Genomic DNA, 27,191 nt, shown 5'->3' on the forward strand with positions numbered 1-27,191 from the left:
GCCCGTATATGTCATCCACACTAAATTCTGTACAACCAGTAATATTTTCAAATATTATTTTCGAACGTTGTTCCATTTTTAAAAAAATATTTAGAAAATCTATTTCCAAAAGTCAAATTGTGTTTACGCTGAGACGAAAAGAGACAGACTGATGCAACGAGATTTAGTTTTTATGAATAAAGGAATAAATATTTGCCCATAGATGACTGCAAAATTTCCCTTAGGCATGAGTAGCGCTGTCTTCCACAAAGTCCCTGGCCTCTTCCTGAGTGACGCATTCCACGTGGGAGACTTTGTTCCGGAATTTAACTCCGTAGAACTTGTGCGCATGTTCCAATAATTCCGGACGGAAAGTGGTTGTGATGAATTGGGCGCTGGAGGACAGTTCGTGGATCATGTTGGCTATCGCTTTCCTGTGTTGGGCGTCGAGGGCCTGAAACATTATTTTGTTATTAGAAAGTTTATTTATATTTTTATTAGTTATTGAAAACAATTATTCGAGCATGATCTCTATAGGCTTCCATGAAAGTGTGCTTAATTTTGTACACATTCTCGAAAAAATAAATCAAACCAAATAAGCCAATAAATTCAAGAATTCAACTAAGCTATAACTCAAGTTTAATTAAAATTGGTTCAGTGGTTTTCGAGGTATAATTCTTAATAACATATCATTTCATGGTTTATTTTCATTTTCAGTTAAGGTTCGAATTCAGTTGACTTTAAACCCCTATATGAGTTAAATGTATATTTTCCCTTAAAGAGCGTTCAAGTATTACGTATCGTATTTTGGGGGGGGGGGGGGGGGGGTTTCCTCTTGTAAAACGTTACGATACGGGGCGGGGATTGAATTACGCGTTATTCTTCATATTATTTTCCACTTTCCAGTACTTTACACCACATAATGGTAAGTTTTAGGTTTAAAGAGCCACTGGAGTTAGTTTGTAGTGGTAGCGGGGGGGGGGGGGTAAGAATCTCCAAAAAAATTCGTGACGTAATACTTGAACGTTCCCTAAAGTATCTTATATATTTTTTGTTTATATAGTATGTAAAATAAATAAATAATTAGCAATTATATAAAACTAAAAAGTCAATAAAATACCTGATCGATCTCGTCGAATAGGTAAAACGGCGCGGGATCACACTTCTGTATTGCGAAGATGAGGGCCAAAGCAACGAGTGACTTCTGACCTCCCGAAAGCTGATTCATCTCCCTCATATCGCCTTCGCCGCCCGTGAAGGACACACGTATACCCACGCCAGTGAATTGTTCTGCATTTGCCCGCTGGAATATATTTCACAGAGATTAGTTGAATAAGTTAAAGTATAACAAAAGGCTTTTATTATCATAGACATGAATACAAATAATACAATTATTTCATTTCACCTTATTACTACTAAGATTATTACAGAATTTCATTAATTGTAAAATAATTAATACTACCATTGTTATCGTTATTATATATTTTTGTTATTAATGGCTTCGAATCAACAGTGGTGGACAAGAAGATGACGCGTAACGGAAAAATGTGACGCGTAACCGAAAAATGTGACGGTAAAGTTTTTTCTAATGCCGATAAAGAATGTAACTTCAATAGGAATATCTCTCGTAACTTACAAAAAATAATTGTACAAAAATAATATTATATATATAGTATGGTATAGCTGGTTTTTTTTATACAACGGACAGGATCCGTTCTTGAGTGATACCGCTTATGGACAATCATTCTACCAGGTTCGCAAATGCGTTGCCGGCTTTTAAGAATTTCTACAATATTTTCTTCTCCCTAAAACTAATTTTGTATATTATACTGTAGATATAGCATTATGTAGGATGTGATGAATTTCAATAAATAAATATATAGTCACGTGAGTCTTAAGTAAATGCCACACACTTTACGTTTTATATCTTGTTTAAAAACTGTAATTAATTAAATTAAGGGGGTTTTTTAAATTTTACGTGGAACTGGTAATATCAAATTAATGTTTTATATAACGTCACAACGGTACAACACAAATTTTATAGTTAAAAAAATTATTGTATTTTCACAAAAATAATTATGAACAAATAATACCTCAGCAACCAGTTCCGGTTGATCCTCGGTGGCCACCCTCATGATGAGGGATCCCCGACCGTGTGGTACCAGCTTCTTGAACACTTCCGTGAAGTTCTTGCTCACTTGCTTGAACGTAAATTGGATTGCTTCTAGTTTGTGATGCTCAAGAGTCTCGATGAGCTCTCGGATCTTTTCGCCACTGAAAGGACAAATTGAAATAAAACTTAAGAATTAGCTTAAGCTTTGAGGCAGTACGACTTCTTCATGTCAAATATACGTTTTTAACATGAAGTGAAACTTACTTCTAAGTCTCGACTCTTGAGGATACCATTTCCTATTTTTTTTAATAATTTTGAGAAACTATGCATTGACCCAGTCCTGAGTTGTTCTTTACAAAATTATTTATATTATATTTACGACTTTATATTACTAAGTTTGGTCTGGTGTTTACGTGTAATGGGATTCAAGATTTTAATTAGTAATAAAGATTTTATATAAAAAAAGATAAATCGCGCCAATACAGCCTTTTAGGTCTGGGGCTCAGATTTCTGTATGATGATCTTTTGTCAATCTAATATGCAAGTAGGTGATTAGCCTTCTATGCCTGACACACGCCGTCGACTTTTTGTGTCTAAGGCAAGCCGGTTTCCTCACGATGTTTTCCTTCACCGTTTGAGCTAATTTTAAATGCGCACATAGAAAGAAAGCCCAGTTGTGCAGCAGAACAGTGAAGATTTTATACCACAATTACGAAATCACAATGAAAAACTAAAATGAAGTCAGTAAATTAATTGAATGAATTTTAAAGTTACGTTTAAAACGTTAAAAAGTCAAATCACAAACAGAAATACTAATACAAATTACGTCTTGTCAAAATTAAAAATTATCTGTAAGGAAAGTACAGTCGTGTCAAGTTCACTCCAATGTAGTACACTGCACATTACACTAATTACTCTGAATAAGTATAAATTAGATTTGAATATTTTACGCCTAACACAATGGACGTAAAACTGTTGCTATACATTAGTGTTACTATGACACTCATTAAACAAGTCCAGTTATTTAAAATACCATTTATAGATATCTTTAGTGGAACTAGTTTTGATACTAGCAACACCACAGAGGACGCCTTCTTAAATATATCACAATTGGCCCAGAAATATGCATTTCAATTCGAAGAGCATAACGTTACCACCGAGGATGGCTACATTTTGGCACTTCATAGATTGCAGAGCACGAAGAAAAATGGGATTCCAGTACTTTTGATGCACGGGATTTTGGATTCGGCCGATTGCTGGGTTTTACAAGGACCCAATAACTCCTTGGGTTATATTTTGGCTAACGAAGGATTCGACGTATGGATGGGAAATGCTAGAGGAAACCAATATTCACTATCACACGTAAACTTAACTAGCAACGATCGAATGTTCTGGAACTTTACATGGGAAGAAATTGGACTGTACGATCTGCCAGCATTTATTGACTATATTTTAAATGAGACGGACTCGCAAGCACTTTACTACGTCGGCCATTCGCAAGGCACGACAAGTTTTTATGTCATGAACGCCTTACGCCCCGAGTACAATAAAAAGACAAAGTTAATGTTCTCCATATCACCAATAGCTTGGATGAAGAATATACAGAATCCAATACTAAAATTTATATCAAAGTTCGTCAGGTATGCGGCCGCGTTCAACGTATTCACGCCGAGCAACGAGTTTTTCGTTAAAGTATCAAAATTCTGCACTATATTTTTTAACAATTGCGATAATTTGATGAATCTGTTTTCTGGTAGCGAGAATAGCTTGGTCGATAGAGCAATGTTGCCAATAATCTACGGACATTATCCGTCAACTTCTTCAACTCTGCAATTCATTCACTACGGCCAATTAATCAACTCCGGTCGATTTTGTAGATTTGATTTTGGCGACCGTAATATTTTAAAATACGGTGATATATTGCCGCCTAACTATGTTTTAAGCAACGTGGCAGTTCCAGTCGTGCTATTCTATAGCAATAATGACTGGCTGTCCAATTTACTGGATGTGGAGACTTTGAGCGAAAATTTGCCGAATTTGTCAGAGAAATATTACGTTGAGAATTTTAATCATATCGATTATTTATACGCGAACATCGCGAAAGACAAAGTATATAGGTATATATTAAAACACATTTATAAATTCGAGAAATCTTATCTGTGATAAGCGATTTTTTATAACTTATACAGTAAATAATAAAATTTACTGTCACGCGATAATTTACAATATATACATACTCTTGTATATAATATACCCGTTTCCGATGAAAATAATAGATTTAAAAGATTTTTTACTGTATATGAATACAGTGTTACAGTGGTTTCGGCGTGCGACTCTTTAGTGTTTCAGGCCATCAGGTACTTGTATATTAAAGAAAATTACCATGAAACAAATACAGAAATCTGACAGACCAGACCAGATACAATATAAATTATGAAGTACGAGGCACCAATAGCAACCAAGGAATGCCTAAAGACAACACCACAGTATATATTTCCTTAAAATAATACAAAATACCAAATTAAATACAGACAAAAAATAATTCCTACAGTTATTGAAAAAGCCCTTACCCAACGTCAAGTTCCTCTTTCCTCTTGTACAACTTCTCCTTGTGCTCTGAGAAACTGATGAATTGATCCAAGGCCTTCTTGTTCACGTGATTGTACTTCTTTAAGTGCTGATTCGCCCTTTCGAGTTCTTTGAATAACTGAAATAATTACTTTACGCTGTAATAACCTGAATGCAAATTATACAATTTTTTTGAGATTTTTTTTACGCTACAAGCTTTTTACGGTGTCTCTCCTGTTATTAATAATAATAATAATTTATTTCAAGAATATGGTACAAAAAGGTGGTACAATAGTAATTTCGCATATGTTCTGCTATACAATGGCGCGCAAATTTGTCTTTGAAGGAGTTTACATTATTAGTCATAATAAAATTGGTCAATTCTTATTACTTGTATCGTACATATCATATCAAATGTTATTAAATTTATATCAACTACAGTGTTTCACGCAAATAATAATTTATTGAGTAATACATATTTTCCACAAGTCGATTTTTAAAGAGTCTAGTCGGAAGATCTTTTAATTATTTTGGTAAAATATTGTAAACCTTAATAGCCATACAAAAGGTGTTTTTTCTAAACAGTTCCAGATTGATTTTTGGCACAGCCAATTTCTCCCCATGTCTACTTCTTACTTCGACTTCTACATTCGTCTTAAAAATATGTATGTTTCTGTGCTCGAATAAGGACATTTCTAAAATATAAATACATGGAAGAGATTTTGAAAATTTTGAGCTTCTTAAATTAAGGTACGCAACTATCAATATATTTTGCTCCACAAATTGCTCTATGTTTCTGTGTTGCTATTATCGCCTCTTTTTTAAAAACTTTGTATTTACTATTTTGGCCTATAGATTTTTTTTAAAATATCTATCGTAATTTAAAATTATATAGCAACACTAGAAAATTTATATGCGATGTGGTTTAATAAATAAAAGACATTTTGTGATCCGATAAAATTTCTGTCTTGGAAGATATAAAGATTGCATTTTTTATCTCGCCTGATTAAGAACTGTTTTTTTTATTGTCTATCAGGCAATCCCGATAATAATATGAAAAAAATACCTGTTTAAGCGACATCTTCTCATACTTGGTGTGCAACTCCGGCGCATTGGGCAATGTTCCGAGTGCGGCGATCTTGTCTAAGGACTCTTGAATTTTCTCCTGAAGCAACACTTCCTTCGAAGCCATCTTCTCTAGACCTTTCGCATCTTCCTCCATCTTGTCTTGAGCCTCTTTTTCCTATTTTTTTAACACAATTTCAGATGATTTACACTTTAAAAAATTATAATTTTAACGACCTGCCAAAAGGTTTCTCTAGGCGAGATGCCGTGGCACCAGTCCCTGATCTTAAGTGATATCGCCCATGGACACTCGTCAATGCCAGAGGGCTCACGTTGTCGGCCTTTTTTACATCCATACTATTATTGAATTACATACATACTCAAATATTTTTTTTTTTTAAATCTCCGACAGTCTGTTCGTCGTCCACTACTCTGTGACCATTACGTGTCACGTGACTTGACGTTTAATGACTGAAATTTTCAAATTATTTTAACCTTTTAATATGGATTACCATTTAAATTATATTATCTCACCTTATTCCTCCACTTATCCAACTCCAACTTCAGCGCCTTCTCATTTTTGACGGCGGCTTGAACTTTTCTTTCAACTTCTTCCATTTCTTTGTTAATCTGTTTGATTCTCTTTTCCGCCGCATTCAGATCAGACTTGCTATTCTGTAATCTACGTTTGCGATCCTCTACCGATATCTCTTGTAGGGCTTGCACTAACTCGTCTTTACGTCTGCAAAATACGTCAAAAACGTCAAAAAAAAAAGAAAAGTATTTGTATTATATTGTCAATTTGTAACAAATATACACAAAAAAACTACTGGATTGATTAAAAATTCTCTAAAGAGAGATCATTAAATTAATGTGGTACATTGGGACACGTCGCTTGTATAAGATAAAAAAGTGGATTCCATAAGAAGAAATGCTTGGTAACAAAACTTCGAACTTCGTCCTGTTGTTTAGTGTTCTTAATAGTAATAAAATGTTTATTATGGAACATAAGATACAAGTATCACTTATTCCACGTCAAGAAAAACACTTGATATTAAAAACTTATAATTATTTACATAATTCTAAATTTTAATAGATAGCTTTAATCCGTTCAAAAAGTGTTTTTCTTAATGTGTAAAAGCTATTTTAACAAAAGACAATATTATTCGTCATTAAATTTAAATAAGTCGACATCCCTACTCATCAGCAAAGAAAACGGAGTAAAAAAATCTTGATACTCTTTTAAAATGGCAAATCAAACAACACTTATTTTAAAACAAATATCACAAATTAATTAAAAGTAGCCTGTCTAGCACTAGTCATAGGACCTTTTATGACAGCACATCAAAGCAACCCATGCAAAAACAATCAAACAAATGGAAGAAAAAGTTTAATTGCCTCGAAAGGCCGCCCGAAGGACCACAATTTTTCTTTTGGCAAGCAGGTTTGGCAGCCGATGTTAAGTGAACGCGAGTGCCAAAAAAATGTTTCATTCATTTATGAACTGGATAAAATCTCACCGTATTAAATTGTTGGTGAGCAAATTCTCTAGTTTATTTTTCGTTGCCTCCAAATTCATTCTCTGACTGAAAGCCTCCTTGTTTTCTTGCGTGAGCCGACGGATGGCGTCATTCAACTCGTCCACTTTGCCTTGGTCGGACGTCGAGAGCTGTTCCATTAATTCCTACAACACAAATTATTCATTATTAAATATACGTTTAACAATATATTTTATTACAATTTTATACATTTTTCATTATATTATATATATTTCATTTTGATTGTAAATTTTTTGTTTTTGCAGTGTATATTGCTGTCAATCCACATCCCATACTATATGGGGTCCACTCAAAATCAGTGTTTAATCTTTGAGCTGAGTTTGCATAATTTTTTATTATATATGTGTGTGTGTTTTAATTAAATAAATATTTTTTCTTTCATCAATTCTTTTTTATGATTAGGTATTCGAAGTGAAAGATATAGCAGATACATTACTGCGCCTATTTCTCATTTGAAGACTTAGTGATCAGGCTAACGTGCCTGAACAACTAAAATGTTATTGTATAAGATAGTTATTTCAATAATCGAAAGTCTGATTTTTGTATCTGTTTCGTGATCATTTGTTTTATCTATCAGCCTCTTTGTGTGACACATCCCATCGACATTTTGGGTCTAAGGTATGCTGTGTTCCTAATGATGTATAGTGTTACGACTTTGCACTTAGATTAGATACATATTTTTGTTTAACAACAGATGCATTATAGAATAACTAACGAAACGTAGTATCGCAATTGTTAGATAATGTTTACGGTATTTTTGACTATCTACAATCTACATGACAAGAACGTGTTCAAAGCCTATAAATACATAATTCTTGAATGTCTTCATTTAATGTTAGATTAATAAGTTTTTACCAATTTCATCGCAAACATATCATGCAATTAAATTCAAATTATTGTAATAATTAAACGTGATTATTTGTATTATTTACATAATAGAAGATAACTATAAAACAATAACGAGACTTACTGTCACGACAACTTTATCACACATTAATGAGTAAATACTAATTGCATGAGATCACAGTAAAACACACACACATATAAACACAGATACTTTCTTATGTCTTTAAGAACGCGCTGTGGCCATGGTCTGATAAGCCAAGACACTCAAAAATTACCTTTTGTTATTAGCTAAGTTACAAATATTAGTATCTTAACTTAAGTAAACTTCTCTTAGTATTAGGTATGCTGCAGTTTACGTAATTGGCTACATCTTACCTTTAATCACGTATTAAAGGAATAAATTTGCTTTGAATTACCTTTGATACTCAAAGTGTGCATTTCTGTAATTTTAATGTTTTTTTTTAGATTTTACAACTTTGTAATATACGGCAATAGTGATACGCCTTCAAATATGTAAATACTTATCTATGTTTATCAAAAGAAAATATTCTTGAGAAGATAGATAAACATTGTACACCTCAAAAAAGGACCCAACATAATATAATAAGCTACACAATTTGCAAGACTATCTTTGCACGTAATCAATTCAACAATCGCTCAGCTTATCTCTATAATAGTTTAAATAAAACCCTTAGCTTGCATAATCTTACATATCACAAATGTAAAACAACTCAAAACCATTGGCTCGGTTCACTCAACTATAACAAAACAAACATTGTTAAATCCTCTAATATATTTTTTTCCTTAATTCATGTTTTCATGCAACACGCGCACACATTTGTTTCGTCTTCCACAAACACACACAATTACATAGTCATCATAATATATTCATATATTTATTATTTTTTCAGTACCCTCGTTTTTAAAACCAATTGTCTTGGTTACCCGTGATGAAACTTTGTAAATTTAAGGAAGAGCGAAGCTTTCCTGTTACAGGTCTCTGACTTACTAGGGAGGCTTCAATCTGAATTCTATTGTACATACAGCTAAACAAATAAAAAATTTTGAATTGTATAATGAACAATATTAACATTTAAATGGAAATTTACATTTACTATATAGTCGCAAGGGCTTACAAGTTCGGCAACGCACTCGCGCCTTCTGGTATTGAGGGTGGACATGGGTGGCGGTATCACTTAACATCAGTTGAGCCTACTGCCCCCCAGTTCTATAAAAAATGGGTTAGAGCGGGCAAGAATAACTGGCAAGAAACTCTTCGCCATTCATACCCAAATTTTGGGTCATTCAAACTGTTTGAGCAAATCGCCAAATTCATAAAAAGCTTTATTGATGAATTTACGCTTAACGACAGTTTTAATTTATTCGCCAGTATTTAGCGATTATACATAGTTATTACTAAGTTTGTTTATTTATATCATAGTTGTAATTTTTACGGACATTGCGCTATGTACCAATAAAAACATAACACCCGTCGGGCCCATATAACACAGCTGTTTACTGTTATACATAAAGTATAAATTATATTTAAAAGGTCTGTCCAATTTCTTAACTGTACAAAAAATATATATAACTCTAGGATTTGTGCGCACAGATAATGTAATCGTATTTAAGATAATATCTTATATCATTTTGAATAAGACGCACGTGTTTCGTACACTGTAAAACGTTATATTTAATTCTGTATCACTTGCAATGACATCAGAAGATTTAATTGACGTCGTAATTTTAGAGTCAGGGTGGTACCAGGCCCTGCTATTATTTCTTCTCATTTTTGGCCGTTCCCCCACCGAATTCCAATTGGTGAACGTGGTTTTCATCTTACCTAACCCAGAATATATTTGCCAAGGTGAAGAGAAAAATGTTACGAATCTTTGCCCGTGTGAGGATCCAGTGTATGACACGAGTATAATGAGTTCTGTATCGAGCGATTTTGATTTGATTTGCGAAAGGAAACATTTGGCAAGCCTAGGCCAGTCCATGCTGCAAGTGGGAATATTGTTTGGCAGCGTGTTGTATGGATATATTTCCGACCGGTAAGATTCGTTTTAAAGTGGAAATCAAATTGTGATTGAACATTTCGATATTTATGAATGACTTCGTTGGTTAAACTTAATAAACAAACTTACATTTATTTAAGAAATCGATAAAATTTTGTGTATTTCATACTCTGTCCACATTGTTTATATATATTACATTCAGAATTATTTTAGATTTGGCCGAAAAACATCATGTCTCATATCTTTGACAACTGAAATTATCTTTGTGGCTTTATCAGCTGCGGTGACCGAATTTTGGACGTTCGCAATTTGCCGATTTTTAATCGGTGCATCGGTGGGTGGTACTATGCTTTGCACCTACGTTATGGTCATAGAACTGACGGGAACGTCATTCAGACCTCTGATACCAGGATTGGCAGAGGCGGCTTATGTTATATGTTATATGGCACTACCGGTTATAGCCTATTTCTTGAGCGATTGGAAGCATTTGCAACTCGCAACGTCATTGCCTTGGTTGTTTGTTGCGGCCTATTATTTTGTAATACCTGAATCACCACGATGGTTGATTACGATGGGAAGAAAGAAAGAGGCAACTGCGGTTTTAATTAACATGGCGAAGAAGTAAGTATATCATTACCATATAATATTTATACAAATGATCATGAAACAACCGGAGCTCTGTTACTTTTTTTATATAAAAGGGACAAACAGGCAGGAGGCTCACCTGACACCACCACCTATATTGCCAGAGGGCTTGCAAGTCCAGTGAAGGTCTTTTAAGAATTGGTACGCTCTTTACTTCAGAATACGATTCCACCCGTATCACCTCTACGTCCAAAGATCTTTCTACAAGTCAACGCACTTTTTACCACGCACCTCCACCATGTGGTACCAGCTACTCATAGAAGTATTTCTGAACCAATTCGACTTAGGTTTGTTTACCACCCACGTAGTCCCGGAATGCGAGGCTGTGGCTAAACAACGTCCAGAAATCCACGGAACAGTGAGGTCGCTTCGTGAAGTCTGCGAATCACCCAGGAGGCTTTTGGAAGAAGTTAAGCTGGCTCAGTTAGCTAGTACTTTACTCATAACGGACCTATTGAGAGTCTTAAGTGTGGAAACTGAGTCCACAAATAACCAATAGGTTTCTTCACGAAAAGAGCGTAACAATTCTTAAAAGCTCGCTATTAATTAACATGATATGAGAAAAGCAGATTGAAATGATGAATCTGTTATGTATATGATGGCATAAAATTCAAATTTAATTGCTAATAAAATTAATTACAGACAAAACAAACCAACAGAGAACATAGAAGCGATTGTCGAGAGAAAATACGAAGAATTGCTTCAGAACAAGGAAATACAGTACGGTACATACATCGACCTATTCAGAACTCCGAAAATAAGAACGTATACTGTGATAACAAATTTAGTATGGATGTGTTGCTCGCTCATGTACTTCGGTGTCAACCAATACATTGGCAGACTTCAGGGCAACATCTATTTGAACGTACTGTTGTCCGCTTCGAGTCTTATACCGGGTTTAGTATTAGTGGTCATTGCGACGCGATATTTAAATCGTAGATTAAGCATGATCATCAGCTGTTGCGTGGCTGCTATATCCTTCTTAGTATTTCTGATTATTCCAGAGGGAATGCCTAATGTCCTACTAACATTTGCAATTATCGGCTTGATGGGTGCGCACGGGTCGTTCGTTCAGGCATACCTACACACTTCGGAGATATTTCCAACGGTTGTTAGGAATTCTGCATTGGGTCTCGCGTCCGTATTTGCGCGTGTGGGTGGGTTTATTGCACCGTTCGTGGTTAATATAGGCGTTGAATGGATAACGATAGGAGTTTTTAGTTTTTTGGCGTTTTCTACGGGATTTCTTTGTTTCTTCTTACCGAATACAAAGGACAAAGAGCTTTTGAATACGATATCACAAGTAGAACAGTAAGATAGGCTTTAGTTAAGTTATATTTAATTCTAGTAAATACTTTTTTTTAACCAAAATTTTGTGCACTTATGAACGTCAATATTTAAAAGAATACATTCATTACTCGAAGATTGAAGCTTTAATTTCACAGCTGAAATTTGAACGAACGAACTTATGTTTAAGAACCACATACACTCCTCTATACGTGGGTAACACTGAAAATGTTTAGAACTGGCCAGTTAGAAACATTGGTAATAAATTTCAATTTTAGAACTCTTTGGTAACTTAATGTGGTATATTACATTCATTTGTCATTTGTTTTTGTGAATTGGCGGCAAATCTAAAACTCTTGCTACACGTGAAAATGAACCTGACGCGAGAAAATTTTCGGTTAATGATTGATTATGACTTTCGTTGTGGGCTTACTCAACAATAAAGCTATGATAGGCTGCGATGAGCATTTCTTAATGAATCCCCATCTCGTACCACTATTTAAAATTGGTTTAACGTTATTAAACGTGGCGTAAGCGTAACTGTATGGTACCTAGGTATGAGATCGGTCCCAGTGCTAGGATAACTAAAACATAACTAAGTAAAATAGCTAATAAAATAAACAATATTAACCTGATGTAATTCAGACTCCAGGCCTTCCTTAGTAGCCTGCATAGCTTCAAGGCTGGACCTGCACTGGGCCAATGAACGTTCTTTAGGTCCACGGAACCGCTCTATGGAACTCAATTCTTCCTTCATCAGACGTATGTCGGCTTTCACTTTGTCAAAAATGTCCCTAAAATTAAAAAAAAATATTAGTAAATTAGTATTCAATATATATAGCATACAATGCTAAAAACAATTGAAGTTTGTATAGCCAAGTTACAATTTAAAGTCTGTGACCAGTGGTACATTTAATAGGTTCAGTCAAAATAGAGTATGACACAACATCACGTCAAATATTTGCATTAAAGTTGATAGTATGCGCATACCAGGGGATAAAATAATAAGACATTTAAATTTGGAATGTGGATATTGTTTAAATCACCAAAGAGGTCAACTATGAACATACATTTTTTACTGGCTGGTAAAACAACATCAGCGTTTTCCAAATTTAAAAAGTAAACTGACAGTTAACTCCTGCTTCTTTTTTTGAAATTGTTCAATTTCTGATTGAAGTTCTCTTTATACTAAGAGTTAACATAACTTTTTCTCAGTCAGCAATCATGAAATAAACAAGACATTCTACTATTAAGAATACTTATTATCTTATAGTGGCCGTACTGATTTTTAATGGCCTAAAGATAAGTGGTTTGTTTCCTTCAACCAATAATAGCCTTAATTAGCTTTACTATTTAAATTGTAAAAGTTATACTCACTTGGCTTTTCCCTGTTTGGTTTCAGTCCTTTGCATTTCGGAAACAATTGAATTAATACTTGTCTCAGTCTTATTCAATTCCTGTCTCAACGTACTCAGTTCTTCGTCAAGTGTCGTTATTTGTTCCATTAATTCTGAACGCGTCTTTTGCATCTCAAGTCGAGACCGGGATTGATTAAAATAACCTCCCGTTAGCGAACCTTTTGATGATACCTAAACAAAATTGTTCTATATTACATTTATCGGAAGATATATATCTCTTTTTAGCATACATATAAGAGATCAAAAAGAATTTCACACCTGATCTCCCTCTAAAGTGACACAATCCAAATGGTATTGTTTCCCGAGCTCTGTGGCACATTCGAGGTTTCTGCATATGAGCGTCTTCCCAAATATATACTTCATGGCTTTGGCGTACTTGGGATCATACTTCAGTTTTTGGACCATAGCAATGGCGTTCTGGAAAATACATTTAGTATTAAAAAAACCGTTTAACAAGTAGATAGTCCATACACATCCAATAACGTTATAATTCGGAATTATTCAAGGCATAAGAGCAGTGTTGGCCTAGTGGCTTCAGCATGCGACTCTCATCCCTGAGGTCGTAGGTTCGATCCCCGGCGGTGCACATGGATTTTCTTTTTATGTGCGCATTTAACATTAGCTCGAACGGTGAAGGAAAACATCGTGAGGAAACCGGCTTGCCTTAGACCAAAAAAGTCGAGGGCGTGTGTCAGGCACAGAAGGCTGATCACCTACTTGCCTATTAGATTAACAAATGATCATGAAACAGATACAGAAATCTGAGGCCAAGACCTAAAAAGGTGGTAGCGCCATTGATTTTTTATTTTATATGGCCAAGATAGTAGAACCATTTCTAAGCTAGTCTATTAAGTGTATAATGTAAATAAATAAAAATGAGATCAAAACTCGAAGACTCTTAGACCAAATTGAGTATTTTTTTTTAATTTTTTAAAACTTTTTTAGCATCGTTGTTGTTTGAAAGTCGATGAAACGAAAAAGCGACAGTAAAAAGAGACAGACACATAATTCATGAGATTAAACATGGGAGAAAATGAGATAGAAAGTATTATACAATGTATAAACATTAAATTAGTGTAGTAAGAAGGTTTCACTTGAAAAAAGTTTTTATATAACAAACTTAATAAATTTAATCTAATTTTATAATTGAATTACAATAACCTCTTATTTAATTTATTTCTATCTCTATCTTTGCTTTTTTTAATTTAGATCAAATAAACACTAATTTAAAGTTTATACAGTGTATTTTCCTGTCTCATTTTCTCCCATGTTAAATCTCATGAATTTATATGTCCGTCTCTTTTCCGTTTTCGACTTCCAAACCACAATGACGCTAAAGAAGTTTTCACTTCAAAAATCATATTAAGGCGGAAAGCAGTTCGCAGGGACAGCTATAGTATATAGACCAGTTCACAGAACGCTCATCTAGAAGCACGCTGGAGTGTCACGCCTTCCTTCGACATCCCCAGGTTCCGCTCTGAACGATTTGGTTTATCGTTTCTTATAAAAACAGCAAAGGTGTGGAACTCCTTGCCCCTTTCCATCTTTCCCTACTCATGATATGGGTTCATTCAAGCGGAGGTCGAACAGGCATCTCCTGGACAGACGTGCCCAAATCACACTAAATCAGGTGGGATTTTGGTCCATCGTCCAGTTTTTTTTTCCCCCAAAAAAATTTCAGCGCAAATTACCACACCCACTACTGTACCATATATTATTTTTAATACATTTTTTAACAGAAAATTGGCTTATTAACTACATATAATCTGAAGGAAGTAAAATATGCTTACATTATCATTAGGATACACCATGTCCCTGACCTGCAATCTGTTCAAAGGCATAAAAGTCACTTCTCCGGGCAAGTTTTGTCTGTTCATCTCTTTCAAAATTTTTGTACCGACCGTGTCCGATTCCACAATGTGGTGGAATAATCTGTTTCCAGCTGTAACCTGAAACCAGATATTTTAATTTACTAATTACAATTTTAATGTGTTGTCTGTCCCCATACCCCAATATAAAAATTAATATATTTACCTCAACAGCTGTGTAAATGGTCTTATCACAAGTGAAGTTCTCAATAACCGGGCCGAAGTACTGAGTCGCGATCTTGGCCCATTCCCCACCCCGCTCCTGGAACGTCTCCAGCACTTTGCGGACACTGTCTCGTCCATTTAATATCGGCTAGAAATTAAATAATTATCAGTCCTTTGCTCGGATGACCTAAGCCTGAACATATTTTTTTTTATATTTTAGTAATAAATATTTACTCAGAGATCATATTGTAATGGTGATTTTTTTTTAGAATTGAATCAGTAGTATTTGAGGATTACTGTTACAAATTTCCTGTTTCAAATATTTATATACCATGAAAACAGTTCAGTAAAACCTACAGAAAATTAAGGTAATTGGAGGTTTAGTGTGTGTATAGTTAAAATTGTCTTTAAAAAATATTTATGTATTAGGTTTTATTGTATTTCTTAAATACGTACTAAACTAAAACAGCGTACTCCTTCCTCAAAGGCCGCCAATGGCGATTTAGTCAAAAATAGATCATCAAGTTGCCGTATACGGCCGATTCATATGCTCGGTTGCCACAAATTAGATGTCTTTTGTAAGGTTAAGGTGTGTACAAATTGTAAAAGAAATGACCCAGAAGTATGACTATACGTCAATATAGTCAATAAAGATACCTTTATCTATGACTTGCACAGATAAGAGAAAATTTGTCTAAATATAGGTTTTTTTTTTAATTTTATGGCCCGGTAACGAGACATTTAAGCCAAGTCACGTTTCGGTCCACTTGTTTTCTTAAATCTTTCCCACGGTATTTTTAACGCATTATAACACATATAGGACATACCTTTCCAGCCATAGACCTCAGAGCTTGATCGGCCTTGGCCAAATCCTCCTTTAGCGAAGACAGATTTTGGGTTAATGTTGTTTCTTTACGCCATAATTCACTGAAAAATATATGCAATTAAAGGAATATTAATGCTCAGAGACGATTCATAAAGATCGAAAAACAGCCATATTTGTTTCAGTATAAGATTTTTTTATTAACTTATAAGTATTTTTTTATAACGTCTGGTGACATGACATCGAAATGTTGTTAATTAAAAAGTAAAAGGCTTAATTTATTAATTAGAGCAGTGTTGGCCTAGTGGCTTCAGCATGCGACTCTCATCCCCGAGGTTGTAGGTTCGATTCCCGGCTGTGGATTTCCCAATGGATTTTCTTTCTAAGTGCGCATTTAACATTAGTTCGAACGGTGAAGGAAAACATCGTGAGGAAACCGGCTTGCCTTAGACCCAAAAAGTCGACGGTGTGTGTCAGGCACAGAAGGCTGACCTACTTGCCTATTCGATTAATATCACGAAACAGATACAGAACATCTGAGGTCCAGACCTAAAAAGGTTGTAGCGCCATTGATTTATTTTATTTTTTAATTATTTTGTTGTGTAAAATTTTCTTACCACAGATTCATAAAAAGTAAATTTCCACAGACTATAGAAACGATAGCTTTGTGATTTATTAGAATAGTCGTTTTTTTATTACTATTTATGTAAGTCTACTTTTTGTTTCCTTATTTTAGGTTAGAGATAATAAATGAAATAAAACATTATTAAAATTTAAAATTCCATAAACTATACTGACTTTCTGGTACTCTGCTCCTGGTCCTTTTTCTTCTTACACTCGTAATACTGCTTGTTATGATCATCTATCGCCACCCTCTGCCGCTCCATCTCCTTGGTGAGTTCTTCTATTCTCTTCTCCAACTCTGTGAGTTTGGTCGCGTCACGTCGTAAATCATCGCGTAGTTTTACTTCGTGGTCCTTTTTGTCTTTAAGCTGCTTGTTAAGGGACCTGTAAAGAAAAGACCCTTACTTGGAATGGCCCAATAGGAAGTAATAGAAGAGCCACCGCCCACCAAAATGGAATAAAAGAGATTGAGGGGAGGTGTTGGAAATGGTGGCGAGAATGAGAGATAAGTCTACTAATATAAAAAATTACATGGACTTAATGTAATCCTGATTATGTAGTACTCGAATAAAGGCTATTTATTTTTTTCTAGTTGATATAAATTCTCTATATAAAGTGATTATTTATTAATACTTTGTTATCATAATATATGTCGGAGAATGAATATTTTAAAATTCCCGCCACTCTGAAGTTAGTCGTAGAATGCGGTGTGGTAAGGTAAGGTAGACTGTCAACGTTGACAATTGACAATGCGTAGTCTGTGTGATCTACCGACGTGCGCACTGACTGTGTTATAATGTCGGACGACGTAAGTAACACCAATTTTGCAATTATTAATCGCGTTGAATCTGCGACATATATATACTTATATAAACAAAAAGTAAGTCGGCTACATAAGTTATCAGGCAACAGGCGGCCTTATCGCTAACAAGCGAATTCTTCCAGGCGACCCTAATATGGAACGATTAAAAAAAAGAAACACTTACGGAGGGTAAAGTAAAAAAAGTGTATTATTAATTAACAAAAAAAAAACTCGAAATAACTTGCAACTATAACTAAAATAAAATAAAATCCAAAGAAAAAAAAATTAAATAGGCATGTAAAAGCTGTGCCAAAGGTTAATTGACTCACAATTAATAAATATAAGTAGTAGCTAATTACGAGGCAGAAGAAAAATTATCAAAAAGAAGATTTTTAAATAAATTTAAAGACTGAGCTCGTCTGATATCAATTGGTAAGAAATTCCATAGTAGGATACTTTGCATAGCGAAGGAGGAGTGATACAAATCAGTTAGATTGTCTGTCTTGATTTAATGCTTTGATCAAAAGTGGGATGAGAGGAAAAATGCTGATCAAAATTCTAATTAGAAGAAAGTGGCTGTTGCTGTTCTTTCCCGATTCCAAGAGATTTAAGGAGTTTCCATACTTTGGAAGTAAGAGTTTGAGTATCCATATTCGACCTAAATCGATTCCGAACGTTTTTCTATTTCTCACGTGCCAAAGGAGAATCACTCAATCTCAGTTTGGCTTAAGCACGATTTTTAGTTTCCATTATTGATTTGATCTCATCAGTTAACTATGGAGAAGGCAAATGTTTCTGGCAAACTGGCCTTGATGGGGCATCATACATACTCTCTCTAAACACTTAGTTCTAATCCAACGCATTAGCAGATAGACTCTCATATATATGCCACTAAAATTGCGAAGCATAAGAATTTGAGGTTTAACATTAGATGGACGTAATAGGATAGGAAGATAAGATTGTGGTATGAAAAGGCATCAGCAGTGATTTAGCCATGGGTATGCACCAGGTTAGGATTGGAGACGAATATGAGATCCAGAATCGCAGGGGGAATATGGAAAGTGATGAGTGGATTTCAAAGGTATTTAAATTATGAGATTTGATGGTAGATGTTAATTTGCGCGAGCGATGGTAATTTTTCAGCAAGCATTTAGATCTCCCTTTAAAATGGTCTGATTATAGTTACTAACAAAATTATCTAATTTTGTAACGGCCGAAAAATAGTCTACATTCAAAGAGGGACTATAAAACACTCACACACAAGGAGTAATTTGGAATGCGAAAAATATATAATATAATGTGGTTTTAGTTAGCCTTAATACCGTGACACGAAAGAATAATTTCACTGTATAATCGTCACTATAATTTGAATTTGATTTACACTTCGGTCTAAGTAATACGTGGTTGGCTATGCTAACACCATAAATTAAAAAGTAGAAATAATTGAATTTCACGGTATTTCGTTAACTACAAAATAAATTAATTTATACTTTAGCCTCAATAACACGTGGTAATCATTATATTGAATTGTAGCTTATATGACACGTTTGTCGGTTTACCATAGCAGTGCCATCTATTGATTACTTACTCAACCCAGTCGAAAAGTATCGACATCTGTTAGAATCTTTTGGACTTAACAGATAATTAATTATGACTGTCAATTAATTATAGACAAATAATTTGCAATAAAATAAAATTGCGACTATAATTAAAGATCTAAGCTATCCTATCTCTTAAGTTGGACCAGACTGCTCACGGTGTGCCAATTTAATTTAAAATCGGTTAAGTAGTTTAGGAGTCAATCGTGGACAAACATCGTGACAGGAGATTTATATATATTAAGATAATACTTCGAGTAACAGATCCTCAACTGCATCATTCGGTGGGGGTTGCGGTAAGCTGCTAATAATAGTATATTCCTTATATGGGCACGTAAATTAATAGCCACACCAACCATACCAATCAACCCAACTTTGTCCAGACGGTCGTTCCGTAGAAGATGAAAGCCAGGAATGGGAAAGGAAGTAGAAGGAAGACTAGGTTTAAGCCAAGACTCAGAAATAATAATAGCGTAAATACCAGTTTTTTTTATAAAACGGGGCAAACGGGCTCACATGATGTTAAGTGATACCGCCGCCCATGGACACTCTTAATGCCAGAGGGCTCGCGAGTGCGTTGCCGGTCTTTTAAGAATTTGTACGCTCTTTTCTTAAAGGAAGTCGAATTGGTTCGGAAATACTTCAGTGGGCAGCAGGGTTCCACGTAGCTTACAGTATTGAAAATATGTAAACAGGTCGGTATAATGCGCCGAAACATTTTACCTTGTATCCAGTGATATTATATGAAAATTGTCTTGCCGAGTTCGAACCTGAGAACTCGTAGAAAAACCAGGTTCTACTAACCCAAAGGCTATGATTACTAAACAACCCTGAAACAAGTATAATGAGGCCAAACGATTCGTATAAAAAACCACTAGTATTTTGCTTTCATGAGTAAAAACTTACTTCAGCTCTTTCTCAATCCATCTATCTCTGTCTTGCTTGGAGGTGAACTGAGTGCCCCGTCCCTGTTTCGCATACAACTCCTGCCTCTTCTGTTGGTTCAAGGCCAACGCGCGCGTACATTCCTCTTCACGAGCCTTCATTTCCTCGTATTTTGGCTTTAATTCCTCCAACTCCCTCTCTTTCTCAGATATTTGTTGTCTTAAACGCTCCAATTCAGCTTCGGCGCGTTCCTGTAAACGTTTTTTTTATATATTAAAGCACAATTCAATCCTTACATTTATATTCAGAGACGGAAAATTAAGGCTTAGTCGAAAAGATTATGCCAAGTAATGGAAATCGGGAAATAAATTTATTTATTAAACACAGCACATATAAAATGTAAGTCGTTGCCTGGAAGAGATCGCTCGAAAGCGATAAGGCCGCCAGTTGCCCTCCTTTTGATTTAATTATGTTTATTTTTTTTACTATTGTAATGTAACGAAGTGTTAATAAATAAATAATAAAATGAATAAAATTTTCTACAATTACAATCTAAAGTGTACGCCGTAATTCATAAATTACTTATGTATATATACATAAAATTTACTAACAAAACAAACTCTTTCCAAAAAAAATATTTGTATGTTATGTGTATAAGAGTAAAACTGGCTTTATTATTTTTCGCAGATAATGTGCATACTATTTTTTACCAAAAACGAAATTTAGGGTTGCCTGAAAGAAATCGCTTATTAGCGATAAGGCCGCCCGTTGCCTAATAACTTATGTAACCTACTTACTTTTTGTTTTTGTTTATAAAATTATGTATATTATGGTAACAAAGTATAAATAAATAAATAATAAATATACAGTCGTGGTCAACTAATTAGGGACATGCAAGATAGTGAAGAACAATAACCGGTTATGTACATACAAATATAAAACCCTATTGATTTCTCAGTAACTATTATTTGCATAATTTGGTCCGATTATTATGCTTTAAATGGCTGTAAATAAAAGAATAAATAAATAGAAAAAAGTATTTAATATCAAAGGTTGAATATGTATTCAATTTTAAGGTATAATTCTGTAGCTGAACATTTAATTAAGGACAGTAAACTATAATGAAAAATAGAGTTAAACAAAACTAATAATCTGCAGTATTATAATATCTTTAACAGCTCCATTATATTACGTGTAAAATCAGTACCCAGTAGCAAAACCTTTGTTAGTAATTACCGCTTGACACCGATGTGGCATAGACATTATCAGTTTCTGGCATGTTTCGACAGGAATGTTTGCCCATGCCTCACAAAAAGCTTCATTAAGTTCATCTAAAGTTGTGGTACGATAAGTGGCTACTTTTTTCTTGATTTCGTGCCAAAGGTGCTCGATTGGGTTAAGGTCCGGGCTATTTGCTGGCCAATCTAACACCAATACTGACTGACTGGTAAGAAACGACTTGACTGAACGGGCGGTATGTTTCGGGTCGTTATCATGCTGAAACGTCCATATAATAGGGAGATGCTCCTCAGCATAGGGAAGCATCGTTTCCTCCAATATTGCCTTGTATTGATGTTTGTCTAAGTTACCCTGAACTTTCCTCTAGGAACTTTAACACTCCACGTCCAGAAAATGAACCCCACATTTTAATGTTTCCACCGCCATGTTTCACCTGCTTTTTTGTGAATCTTGGATTAATTTCCGCTTTTACTGGACGCCGTACGTATTGCCTTCCATCTGAAGAAATCAAATTAACCTTGGTCTCGTCAGAGAATAATACATGTTGCCATTGGGCGTAGGTCCAATGTCCATATTTACGTGCAAACGCCAAACGAGCATTTGTATGTTCTTTCTTCAACAACGGTACTTTGCGAGCCACTCTTCCGAACAACCCTGCTTCTACCAGACGTCGTCGAACGGTCCTCGCTGAGACACCAGCTCTTTCGTCTGTCCCAAACACTTCGTGTTTAATTAAAATAGAGCCTAGAAACGGATCTTTCTTAGCTAACCTGGTTATCATTCTATCTTCTTGCGGAGTTGTTTTTCTCGATCTTTTTGTTCTGGGCACATTTAAATCTGTGTTATTGCGCTGACATGTTGCACTGCATTGTTTACCATAGTTTTTGAACAATTTAAATGTTCTGCTATCCTTCGGTATGGCCAACCATCGACAACTCGACAACAAACTTCATGATAATCTTTCGTAGTGTTGGATAGCAACTTTTATTTTTACCCATTTTTCTTAAAAATATTTTTCAAAACTTAAAATAAATATCGGGATTGCCGCCAAAACTACTACGAAACAATAAGAGAAGAAGTAAAAAAGTATTGAGATTCAAATTTTGAAAATAGAACGCAATATCTCAGTGTCCCTAATTAAATGGCCAGCCAGCATTATTTGAACAAATAGCACTACGATAATCTATCAGCTATACTGTAAAGAGGTTTAATGTTTAAGAAGTTGTTATTGTTTGTATAATCAGGCACATAAATGACTAATTATACTTACATGTAAGAGATATGGAATATGGTTTAGACTCGTTGGAAATAAAAAATAAATTCACAATTCGCTTTAACCAAAGAGTGTCCCTAATTAGTTGACCACGACTGTATGTATGTAGATAAATACACAGTATTGAAATTAAATTCGCACTTTATAACAGAAACTAATAAATGTTTGCATTGTTAGATGATATTAAATGTGATTTTACAATGAATACTGTACTAAGTACAGTTCCTGGCCCAACGGGATTCTTTAAATAATATAATAATAATTAGTTAAATATAAATTCCTATGAATGTTAAATTAAATGCTAAGTTATGTAATTCTGAGGAGTGTGTCTATGTCTGGATATGCTTTCGGGGCGAAACTCCGATGATGTAGGTAATCGTCACGCTTATAAAACTAAGAAAGCCTGACTGAGCAAAATATATGCTGAGCTGGCTCATACAAATACCTTATTAAATTTTATCTGGTTACAGATTAGTAAAATAGTTTTTTGTCTATAGTCTATATCCAAAAAGAAAAGAAGACTTAGAAAAGTATTTCCAATCAAAAATGGAAAATCGGCTAAGCGACAAAGACAATGTAAGACTTAGAAAAGTATTTCCAAAGACAATGGAAAATGGCTGCAAATAAGCTTAGCCCTGCCTAACAATAATCAGCAAGGGAGGAGTTTGGAGAACACACCTTGGACTTATTATCGCCATCGACATCATCAGTAAGGTCCTTTATACCCAGCTCCAGTTTGGTCTTCTCCCTCAACAGCTGTTGCTGTTCGGTTGATAAAATGTCTTTCTCTTCTCGAGCTGCTGCTACATCCTTTCTTGCTTCTTTTAGTTTCCTATAATATGACAACCATACAAACAAAAACAAACGAAACGTCAAAAATTTAATTAAAAAATCTAGTTATTTTATGTTATATGTCGGTGTGTTAAAAAACTTACGAAATTATAAAAGCAGTGCCTTTAAAAAAATATCTTATGAGTGAAGAATACTTTAGAATGCCTAGTATATCATTAATTTGAAAACGTAAAACAGTTCAAAACCGTTCATGGCGACATCGTTTAGAACAAATTACCGGTTATATTGACCAAAATCAAAGGTCCCGGCTGAATTCTATTCTATTAGGCACTTTAAAAAAATGTCATCGGCTTTTAGCACCAAATATGAGTAGTCCCTTTGATGTTGTTATAACATGACTGTAATATATTTTTCATAATGTGATATTAATTTGAAAATTATATCAAAATTGTTTTTTTTTTTTTTTTAATAATTTTATGGCCTGGTAACGAGACCTTTAAGCCAATGAAAATTGACTATAATGATATGACTGATAATATATAAATTCTATGTAAAATTCCAAAGACAAATTTGCATACCAGTGTATGGCAGAGTATTCAAACTTTCAATTGTATCGCCATAACATTTTTGTACTATATTCTTGCAAATTAATTATTATTATTAAAAAAAATAAAATGAATTATAACTGAAATAACTAATATAAAAACAGAACTGTAGTTTTTGATATAACAATTCAAATCTTTATATTCAATATTTTGTATTGTATATATTATATACATTAAGTACTTTCAAGGGTTTTGTTAAACACAGTGAATAAATCTTAGAAAAAATAAATTAGTTAAATTTAAACAGATTTTTTAATTATGGATTTTATGGCAATGGAGACTTAAACTACCGTAACATACTCTTAACATTTTTTACACAATAATTTTAATTTAAAACAAAATTGAAAAGAAATTTGAATCTCAGAATTCTATTGAATAGCCCTACAAGACTGATTGACAGTGAATGTTGTATATGAAGTTTTTTTTGTATACATATGAGAAATTAATAAAATAAAAACTATAAACAGTACCTGTTAGATTCTCTGACATGTTCTTGCGCTTCTCTAACCTGATCAGCATAATGCTGTTGTTCCTTGCCGCTATTCGCACGCATTTTTTGTAACTGTAATAATAAGATATTTATTATTAATAAGAGTTGCTTCGGCTCTTAAGCGTAAGATCGTAGATTCGAATTCCAGCTGTGCACTAACGGGCATTTGGACATTCAATCTATCGACGTCGTTTGTCAGGCACAGAAGGCTGTTTTTTTAATATCACAATCTGCTCTATTCATAACTCGCAATGTTCAATAATCAATCCAAGTGCTCGGCTAAGTTATCCGGTTTATTATACACAACAGCTGGAGACATGACCCCAGAATTTAACTAGTGAGCCTCTATCTTTTTGGAATCATCAATATTAATTATATGTAAATGTGTGTTCAGTAGTAAGTAATATAAAACATTTCAGGAACTAGACAATTTTAAAAATCTATGGATAGAAGAGAATCATAGACAATTTCAATAACAAATACATTATACTTTTTTATAAAGCTTGATCAATTTTTATTTTTTAATAGAATTTATCTGCTGTAAATATAAATAAAACGAACATACATCATCAAGCTTCCTTTTATTCTCCCGGTGTTCCGTGTCATGAATGATAAACTCCAGCACTCTGCGGGACTTATCCCACTTCTGGTATTCTTTCAGCTCTTCCTTCTCCTCTTCGAGTGTCTTTAATCTCTCTTCAATGGTTTTTAGGAAATCATTGATTTTCTCTACCTGTAATGTTTGTTGTATTTATGTAAAACAATAATCATTTTATTATCTGACAAATAGTTTGGTCAATGATTACATATAAGTCTAAGTATATATAAATATTATTATATATATATAATAATATTTTATATATAAATATATAATATATATATAATAATATAAATATATTAAAAAATATATGTATTATATTATATAATACATACATGAAACTAAACTAACCTATAGACTACTTATTGTATATTCATAATGTAGAGTGGTCTACATTCTATCAAAAATTAGTAAAACATAACAACATGCATGACTAGTTTTTTCCTATGAAGTATAAGTGCGGGAATGTTTCCTTGAGATGCAAAACCTGTCCAAGTAACCCGCCAACAGCTGCTCATTTCTATATAAAATGTGGCTATAGCTATTTTGTAATGCTAACCTTGCCAACAGTCTCTTTTAATATGGTCACAGATTCTTCTCTCCGCTCGTCATATACTCTTGTACCAGCAACTTCTCTCAACAATTTTAATCTGTGTGAATCTGGAGCTATGGCCATTTGATTAATCTGAAAATTGTTTACGGTCATTAATTAAAACATACAACTTATTGTTATTGTATAAAGTGGTAGGTGTTGATAAAGCCACCATATTACATCTTCTGCAGGTCTCTACCACAACCAAAATTCATGTATGTCCTTTTGGATAATGTCCATTTAGAAGTTTTATTTTAATAGTGCCCATAGACACTTTCTTATATAAATAATTTAAATTATTTTATTTTTAATTATTAAAACTTGTGTAGCAAATATTAAAATAAACCATAAATATTAATGGTGTGGTGTAGAACATGAATTTATTACCTTTCCTTGCTTGACAATATAGTACGGATTTGAATTAGACAGGCCAGCACTTTCCAAAAGATTCAACACTTCTGAACGAGGAACCACTTTCTTATTGAGGAAAAACTGATCTTTCTTTGATCCAATAACTCTTCTAAGAAATATCTCATCCTTTTCAATCTATAATTACAGTTGTATTAATCAATCTGTTATAAAGTTAATCAATTAATTAACAGGGAGTAAGAGATGTACTTACAGGAATTCTGTTATCAGAGTTGTCAAATATAATTTCCACAAAGGCTGAAATTACCCTGGGTCCTGTACCTTCATGTAGCAAAGCCAGTCTTTGCTCTGGTCGGAGATGTGAGAACTCATCACTGAGTACAAATTGAATAGCTGTAAATACAATATTTTAATAAATAAAAGCATATTTTACATGAACAGAAGTGTTGCATTAAATATTCAAAACACAATATACTTAGGAGGATATCATAAAATATTAATATATTATATATGTAGGGCAGAATTTATATAGGTCTAAGACTAAAGAGACTTACCATGAAAGAAGTTACTTTTGCCTGATCCATTACGGCCAACAACTACATTGTGCCGCTTATCAAAAGGTTCAACAACGATTTGCTCTCGATAACTTTTAAATCCTTGAATAATAACCTGAAACGTAATGTAAAATGGTACTTAAGTATAAAAGTAATTATTGAAACTAAGTTAAAATTATGTCTAATGTAATGTAGCAATTTAACACTATTAATAAAATTATTATCCTACTTGTTTAATGTGCATTTTTGGCAAAAATTAGCTTTAACATTTATCGAAAAGTAAAAACAAGAATTCATAAGGAACTATTGCTCGGAACAATAATATTAGCGCCTCAAGTACGCCAACAAGCAATAATTCAGTGACAACAATTGACCGCCATTTATTCTGTCGCTTTGATTATTGACAGTTGATGTTT

At 33.9% G+C, this 27,191-nt stretch overlaps 2 protein-coding genes across 2 annotated transcripts; one reads left to right on the top strand and one right to left on the bottom strand.

Moving 5' to 3' along the window:
- Window positions 1–117: 117 nt before the first annotated feature.
- On the bottom strand, window positions 118–27,136 carry LOC123712830 (structural maintenance of chromosomes protein 3). Its single transcript, XM_045666115.1, has 23 exons — window positions 27,005–27,136; window positions 26,776–26,890; window positions 26,475–26,614; window positions 26,240–26,398; window positions 25,820–25,945; window positions 25,228–25,395; window positions 24,643–24,734; window positions 23,454–23,607; window positions 20,285–20,514; window positions 17,153–17,362; window positions 16,359–16,458; window positions 15,533–15,679; window positions 15,289–15,447; window positions 13,757–13,915; window positions 13,458–13,669; window positions 12,712–12,874; window positions 7,246–7,409; window positions 6,260–6,467; window positions 5,727–5,903; window positions 4,663–4,799; window positions 2,073–2,253; window positions 1,100–1,282; window positions 118–433 (listed from the first exon to the last, which is right to left on the bottom strand). The coding sequence occupies exons 1-23, from the start codon at window positions 27,017–27,019 to the stop codon at window positions 221–223; spliced, it is 3,612 nt and encodes a 1,203-aa protein (XP_045522071.1). The 5' UTR covers window positions 27,020–27,136; the 3' UTR covers window positions 118–220.
- On the top strand, window positions 9,792–12,161 carry LOC123712831 (organic cation transporter protein-like). Its single transcript, XM_045666116.1, has 3 exons — window positions 9,792–10,184; window positions 10,362–10,769; window positions 11,436–12,161. Exons 1-3 carry the CDS (start codon window positions 9,844–9,846, stop codon window positions 12,106–12,108), a joined length of 1,422 nt encoding a protein of 473 aa, XP_045522072.1. The 5' UTR covers window positions 9,792–9,843; the 3' UTR covers window positions 12,109–12,161.
- Window positions 27,137–27,191: the final 55 nt, after the last annotated feature.

The sequence above is a fragment of the Pieris brassicae genome, chromosome 8, assembly GCF_905147105.1.
Source record: "Pieris brassicae chromosome 8, ilPieBrab1.1, whole genome shotgun sequence".
NCBI lineage: Eukaryota > Metazoa > Arthropoda > Insecta > Lepidoptera > Pieridae > Pieris > Pieris brassicae.